The sequence below is a fragment of the Berghia stephanieae genome, chromosome 5 (genome assembly GCF_034508935.2).
Source record: "Berghia stephanieae isolate SIO BIC M18660-M18661 chromosome 5, UCSD_Bste_1.3, whole genome shotgun sequence".
Classification (NCBI taxonomy): domain Eukaryota; kingdom Metazoa; phylum Mollusca; class Gastropoda; order Nudibranchia; family Aeolidiidae; genus Berghia; species Berghia stephanieae.
The window spans coordinates 3,391,553-3,399,052 of NC_088364.1; the positions used below are offsets into that span (position 1 = coordinate 3,391,553).

Here is a 7,500-nt window from a genome sequence, read left to right on the forward strand (position 1 = left end):
TATTATTATTATTATTATTATTATTATTATTATTATTATTATTATTATTATGATTATTATTATTATATTATTATTATTATTATTATTATTATTATTATTATTATTATCATTATTATTATTATTATTATTATTATTATTATTATTATTATTATTATTATTATTATTATTATTATTATCATTACCATAAAACAGCAAATGATGATTATTTCGTGTGTGAGAATCACGTAGCTGTCAGAGGCAATAGATTAGAATTATTTGACAAAAGCAAGCACTGTAATACTAATAATTAGTTAGGAATGTCGACACTTAGATGACTTTTAAATACAATCTATGTGAGAGCACCAAAGGCATTCTAATACAAATTATGTCACGTGATAAAACTACTTAATTCCATGTTATAAAATGGCTGACTAAATAAGCCCATTCAAAACAAAATATGATATTTAGATAATATTTAAATTATTTTTCTCTCACCTCATGAACTTGGGATTGTACAGCTTTCTTGATAACCGGGATGAACTCTTCACGATAGGAGTATGCATTTGGTGCCAACACTTGGTACAGATCTAGACGTTTGGCTGGTGATGATGGAGACGGACATGAGAATTCATTGGGACTAAGTCGGAATCCATGATATTGTATCATTATGGTGGCATCCAGTTATTATTGTTGGTACAATTGTCATTATCGTCTCTCTCTCTCTCTCTCTCTCTATCTCTCTCTCTCTCTCTCTCTCTCTCTCTCTCTCTCTCTCTCTCTCTCTCTATATATATATATATATATATATATATATATATATATGGATAACACTGTGTCCAAAAATTGTATAGACTTTAGAAATAATTGTATGTAAACGTGGCATTTAATAAAATTTAATCATTTTATAAGTGTACAAATATTTATAAGGAGTATTTTATTGTTATCTAACTAGCTACTTTTTAAATACATTTTAAACAATAATTATATCTTATAAAATCCCACGTTTACAATCATTGTTAATTTGTATATTTTTTTGGGGACACCCCGTATATATATATGAATTTACAAAGGCTATGGCCAGAGTCAATCAGTTTATTTAAACAAGAAGAAGAAAATCTAGAGTTATGGATTAGAATACTGGTTGACATGAGTGGAAGGCAGCTTGCAAATAGTCCTTGAATTAGAACAACTTTGTTGAATTTGCAGATGGCATAGTGGAATGGTTTTTATTTTGTTCCCCGAAGGTACAGAGTTCAACTCCCCATTGTGCTGTGTGATGAGACTCACCTCTGAGACCATGCTGATGAAGCCATTCTTGAGACGACCTTGGATGAAAGTCAGGAACTTTGACCTTTAATGGAAGGTCATGGCCAGGTGGTCGAGGCAGAAATCGGGATTGTGGGAGTTTGGATACTTCTGTAGTAATCTGTGATACACGAATGAGATGAATATGAATTGTAACATGGTAATGACAGGAAAGAACAAGATTGAGATTAATTAGGAGAATTTGGTGAAATTGAAGAACATGTTGACACTGGTAAATAAATATACAGAAAATAGGTTAAGAAAAATTTCCATAAAAAAACAGAAAGAGAAATTTAATCAGTCTTAAAAAGGAGTAGAGTAGAGAGTATAAAGAGGAAATGGTGTTGAATTAACCATATCTAGAGATAGGGCTTCAGGTAATTACATCAGTGTCATTTTGGTTACTTTAAATATATATATATATATATATATATATATATATATATATATATATATATATATATATATATATATATATATATAACTTGGTATTGTATATAGCACAATATCCATTAAACATGCTCAAAGCGCTTTACAAGGGTTCCCTGTCCAACTGCAACATTTAACATGTAGAACAATCATGACGCCTCTTAGGCGATATTACAGTTTTTTTCTGACAGAGACAACAATGTTAACAGTCAGGTGCTCATTTTACACCTGAGTACAGTGAGAGAATGTTAGTAAAGAGCCATTTTCAAGGAGTAAACGATGCGACGAGTCAGTAATCACAACCCCTGAAATGGAAGATGGCAGACGACCTAAATTCACAGAAAGATAACGACTGCATTGCTTTGTCCTGTAGGGAGCTGAGACCATTAACACCAACAAGTAAATCATATATGTGGGGCTATATGGTCTAGTGGTATAACACTCGCCTTAGGATCAGAAGGTCCCAGGTTCAGGTCAAGCTTTGAGTGGCAGGATAGTTGAGTCCTTAAAAAAAGGCCCTTTACTGACATTCTCTCACCGTACTCAGGTGTAAAATAAGTTTCAGGCTATTAACAGCATTACCTCTGTAGGAGAAAAACGATTGTAATATCGCCTAACAGGCGTCATATCTTGTCGTACATGTGAACTATTGTTGTTGGCTTGTAACCCTTTATAAAGAGCTTTGGGCATGTTAATTCTCTTCTTACTGAACATTTTCAGTATTTTCCCAAAAAGGCAGGCTCACCCAGCAGAAAAATTGATTTTTAAAACTCAAACAAGCTCTCTACAAAACAACTTTATGTTCCTATTAATCAAACAAAGATAATTCTTCAAAATTTGTGATGTATAAAATAAATCTGAATAAGAAAAATGTAGAATTGTGTCGTAACAAATGTGACAATTTTGATGAAGGTGGTAAGGAAAGGGTTAAGTGGATATTGGGCTATATAAATGCTTGTTTTTCTTTTTTTTGTGTGTGTTTCTTTTTAAAAATAAAAATCTGTACCTCATTCATAATACTGATGAGAGCATTTCCCATCAGCCCTTGTCGCATCTCCTTGATTTTGTTGATGACGTCCTGGGCTTCTTTGATCTCTGCCAACAACAAGGCGATGTCTGTACTCGTGTAGATTTGCTCCTGGTATCGGGGTAGTTGAAGGTATGGTTAGTAATGACGATGATGATGATAATGATGATGATGGTGGTGATGTTGATGGTGGTGGTGATGATGATGATGGTGGTGGTGATGATGATGGTGATGATGATGATGATGATGGTGGTGGTGATGATGATGGTGGTGATGATGGTGGTGGTGGTGGTGATGGTGATGATGATGATGATGATGATGATGATGATGATAATGATGATGATGATGATGATGATGGTGATGATGATAATGATGATGATGATGATGATGATGATGATGGCGGTGGTAGTGGGGATGATGATGATTGTGATGATGATGGTGATGATGGTGGTGGTGATGACGATGGTGGTGATGCTAATGTCCATGTTCTAATACTAACCTCACAGCTGGCAGTGTAACAATGATATCTTCCTCCAGAGGATTCTGCCAATCTCTTTAGGGTGACCTGAGGATTGAACGTTTCACCGTCATAAATATGATTCGAGTTGGTCAATTTCTATCTCTTGAAAATTCCTTCTTTGTCCCTATTTCTTCCAAGCTAAAACGTTTCAAAATTAACCATTTCTAATAAAGAAATAATTGGCAACAAAAGCGAATGCACATTATTTAATGTTACTTCCATTTCATCATAGTGGATTAGCCGAGTAGAAAACGGTCGGGCTGCCTGAAGCCGGTGATCGTAAAATACTAACGAAAGAGTGAAAATGGAAAGGCTTCGTATGGGAACAAAACATACAATGGACGTTTCGGGTACAAACCCTTCATCAGCAACAACAGTACACAAATAAACGTGGATGATAACAAGTTATTTTTCATTATATTTTATTTGTTTTCCACGTTTATTTGTGTACTGTTGTTGCTGACGAAGGGTTTGTATCCAAAACGTCATCAGCACAACAGTACACAAATAAACTTGGAAAACAAATAAAATATAATGAAAAACAACTTGTTATAACAAGTATAATAATAAAATAACAAGTTACTTTTCATTATATTTTATTTGTTTTCCACGTTTATTTGTGTACTGTTGTTGCTGACGAAGGGTTTGTACCCGAAACGTACATTGTCTGTTTTGTCCCCATACGAAGCCTTTCCAGTTTCACTCTTTCGTCTGGATTAGCCAAGGTAACATTTCCAAAAAAAAAAATTGATACAAAATATAACAGTTTTAAGCTTTTCTGATTTTCCATTATAATCGTAACGGCATAGACCATAAAATGATTGAAAATTTAAGATAAGATGTCTTTAACACTTTTGTGTTGTATTCCAATAAACATTAACCCTTTCCTCACCAACTACAGAAAAAGTCACATTTGTTACAATTCAATGAAAAGAAAAACCCCCCCAAAAAAAACTAGAGCTTTTATATAGCGCAATATCCACTCAACGTGCTCAAAGCGCTTTACAAAGGGTCCCTGACATGTAACATGTAGAACAAGACATGATGCCTGTTAGGTCATATTGCAATATTTTTCAGACTGAGACACAGCTGTCAACGGCCAGGTGCTCATTATACACCTGAGTATGGTAAGAAACTGTGAGTAAAGAGCCTTTTCCAAGGACTCAACTATGCAACGAGCGGGGCTCAAACCCAGGACATTGTGATCCAAAAGCAAGTGTCATACCACAAGACCACATAGCCGTACTTCTCTTTTGGTGAAAATGGTCAGAGTTGTATTTACAACCCGATACAAAAAATTTCCTATGGATGAAAAAAGAATTATTTTTCTTCTTCTTCTTCTTCTTCTTCTTCTTCTTCTTCTTCTTCTTCTTCTTCTTCTTCTTCTTCTTCTTCTTCTTCTTCTTCTTCTTCTTCTCTTCTTCTTCTTCTTCTTCTTCTTCTTCTTCTTCTTCTTCTTCTTCTTCTTCTTCTTCTTCTTCTTCTTCTTCTTCTTCTTCTTCTTCTTCTTCTTCTTCTTCTTTTCTTCTCTTCTTCTTCTTCTTCTTTCTTCTTCTTCTTCTTCTTCTCTTCTTCTTCTTCTTCTTCTTCTTCTTCTTCTTCTTCTTCTTCTTCTTCTTCTTCTTCTTCTTCTTCTTCTTCTTAGAATAATTATTATTATAGATAATGACAAAAATTGCAGTTCAAATGAATTTCAGTCTCTTTGTCCAAAGGTTAGAAAATGTCTTACATTAGTCAAGTTATTGCTGCAGTCGTAAGCCACAGTGTGTAAGGCCACCCCCTTCCCTATCCCCATCTGGTAGATGTAGTCACATAGAATCTCAGATGGCTGGTCGGGGCTACAGAAAAGGAATAAATGGACTTTTGAAAAATCTGGAAAAACTTATTTAATAATTACCGAGTCAAAGTGATACAAAGCTGCTAGAAGTTGAGAACTGTAAAAAGTCATAAACAAAATTTAATATGATAGCGCTTAAAAAAAACAAAAAAACAAAAAAAAACAAATACAGGATGTTTCGGGCTCAAAATACTTCTTCAGTCAACAACAACAACAATCCAATGGAGACATAAATACATTTCTAAAAACCAAATTGAGGACAGAAAATGTAATGCATGTTTTCATTGTTTTTTTTGTTACCGGCTGAAGAAGGGTTTTGAGACTGAAACGATCCGTATTTGGTATTTTGTTCTTTTTTTGAAGCTGTGAAAATAGTCCTTTGTATTTATCAAATTATAACCAAAATTTTAGGGACAGCTAAAATGGAAAATAGGCGCATATTCATGTAGGGAATTTCAACTATTTGGCCATGATCAACAGATTTCCCAATGCTTCACTAATTTTTCTTTATCTTGTCAATATTCCAACATGATACCAAATTGACGTGACTGACAATATATGTGACTTCTCCCCCCCCCCCCCCCCACCAATGGCTTGAAGCCGTTTCATATTAGATTCGAAAAGCTGAGAGAATTTATTCTTAAGTGAAAACGTTCAAGATTATAGAATTTGAGTTTTACACATATTTAGATACTACAATTATTTTTTCCTCAAAAAAAAAAACCCAATTTGATTTAGATAAGAAAAAAAAAGAAGAAAAAAAAAGAAGAAAAAAAAAGAGAACATGAGCTTTTATATAGTGCAATATCCACTAAACAATCTCAAAGCAATTTTTCAAGGACTAAACTATGAGCCGAGTGGAGCTCGAACCCAGGACCTAATGATCCGAAAGTGAGTGTCATTTCACAAGACCACATAGCCGCACATATTTTGTTGTCAAACAAAAAAAAAAAAAATTAAAAAAAAAAATTCACAGTGGGACATTCCAAACAAGTGTTGACTCTCTATGCTATTTTCGATCTATTTTTTTTTCAAATGCTCAGTAAAACTCACTCACCTTTTCAACTGATGGCAAATGAGATATCAATGGAAAAAGTGTTGAAAGTCTTACAAGGTTACAGTACTGCCTAAGACAAGAACCAGCGTATCAAGGTCTGGCAGCTAAGAGCTAAAGCATCCTTAATCTGTCATCTGCATTTTTTGCGGCCGCAAATGGCAATTTGCGGCCGCAAATATCAAGGCGATCCGCAAATTTTGGCAAATTTCCCAAAATTGGCAAATTTTGGGAAAATTGGCAAATCGCGTGGCAAATTTTGGGAAAAAAAATAAGAAGCGAAAACAAAATAACGAAAAAAAAAGTGCAAAACTTGAGAAATGTTGCAGCTTTGCCTGGGCCCAAACCAAGGGAAGCTACTCTCTACGGATAATGATCCTTTAAAATCTTTGTAACAACGCTATTGTGTAAATTAATAAATGTAGCCTCCTTAAATGTAATAAATTGTCTTTTATATATATTTTTTTTTCTGTATCGCGTGGTAATTTTTACTGAAACGCTTAGTTCTCCTCGGCAAATTTTTTGGCAAATTTCTTGGCAAATTTTGGGGGTTTTTTTGGGCAACTTTTGGCAAATTTTAGGTCCCAATTTGGCAAAAAATGCAGATGACAGCTTAATGGTTCAGGGAATAAGCTAGTATAGGAAGAGGACTAAGAATTCATTGACTATTTCATCAATACAAAAATTGACTTACACACTGCCTAAGACAAGAACCACCGTATCAAGGTCTGGCAGTTTCATGACGTGCTTCATTGCCTTAAGAAGGTTTGTCCCGCCACTGTTTTGGATCTGCATGGCCCAGGATTTGGCCTCCTCTAGTCTGTAAGTACAAATAGATAATGATGATGATGATGATGATGATGATGATGATGATGATGATGGTGATGATGGTGATGATGATGATGATGATAATGATGACGATGATGATGACGATGATGATGGAGATGATGATGACGATGATGGTGATGATGATGATGATGGTGGCGATGGTGATGATGATGATGATGGTGATGATGATAATGATGATGATGATGATGATGATGATGATGGTGATGATGATGATGATGATGATGATGATGATGATGATGATATGATGATGATGATGATGATGATGATGATGATGATGATGATGATGATGATGATGATGATGATGATCTATTAACAAAAAGATGATATGATGACGACCAAAATGATCACAATTGAGAAAATGTGAAAAATAATAATATTATTGCCATATCAATAATTCTATAGAGGTCGAATACCTACATATGGTAGTTGACATCCCTGATCACATTCCACACAGTCGACATGTCAGACCCAAAACTCATCAAGTAGATGCTGCTTTTGTC

General features: G+C 34.4%; 1 protein-coding gene across 1 annotated transcript in view; it reads right to left on the reverse strand.

Moving 5' to 3' along the window:
- Positions 1-7,500, reverse strand: part of LOC144972253 (von Willebrand factor A domain-containing protein 3A-like) — a 60,896-nt gene that overhangs the window by 47,845 nt on the left and 5,551 nt on the right. The window contains exons 8-14 of the mRNA XM_078913300.1: positions 7,418-7,500; positions 6,846-6,971; positions 4,990-5,098; positions 3,240-3,305; positions 2,720-2,851; positions 1,267-1,405; positions 475-578 (exon numbers count right to left, since the gene is read on the reverse strand). The exon at positions 7,418-7,500 is cut by the window's right edge and continues 24 nt beyond it. Coding sequence (XP_078769426.1) covers positions 475-578; positions 1,267-1,405; positions 2,720-2,851; positions 3,240-3,305; positions 4,990-5,098; positions 6,846-6,971; positions 7,418-7,500 — 759 coding nt within the window. The remainder of the gene's footprint in view (positions 1-474; positions 579-1,266; positions 1,406-2,719; positions 2,852-3,239; positions 3,306-4,989; positions 5,099-6,845; positions 6,972-7,417) is intronic.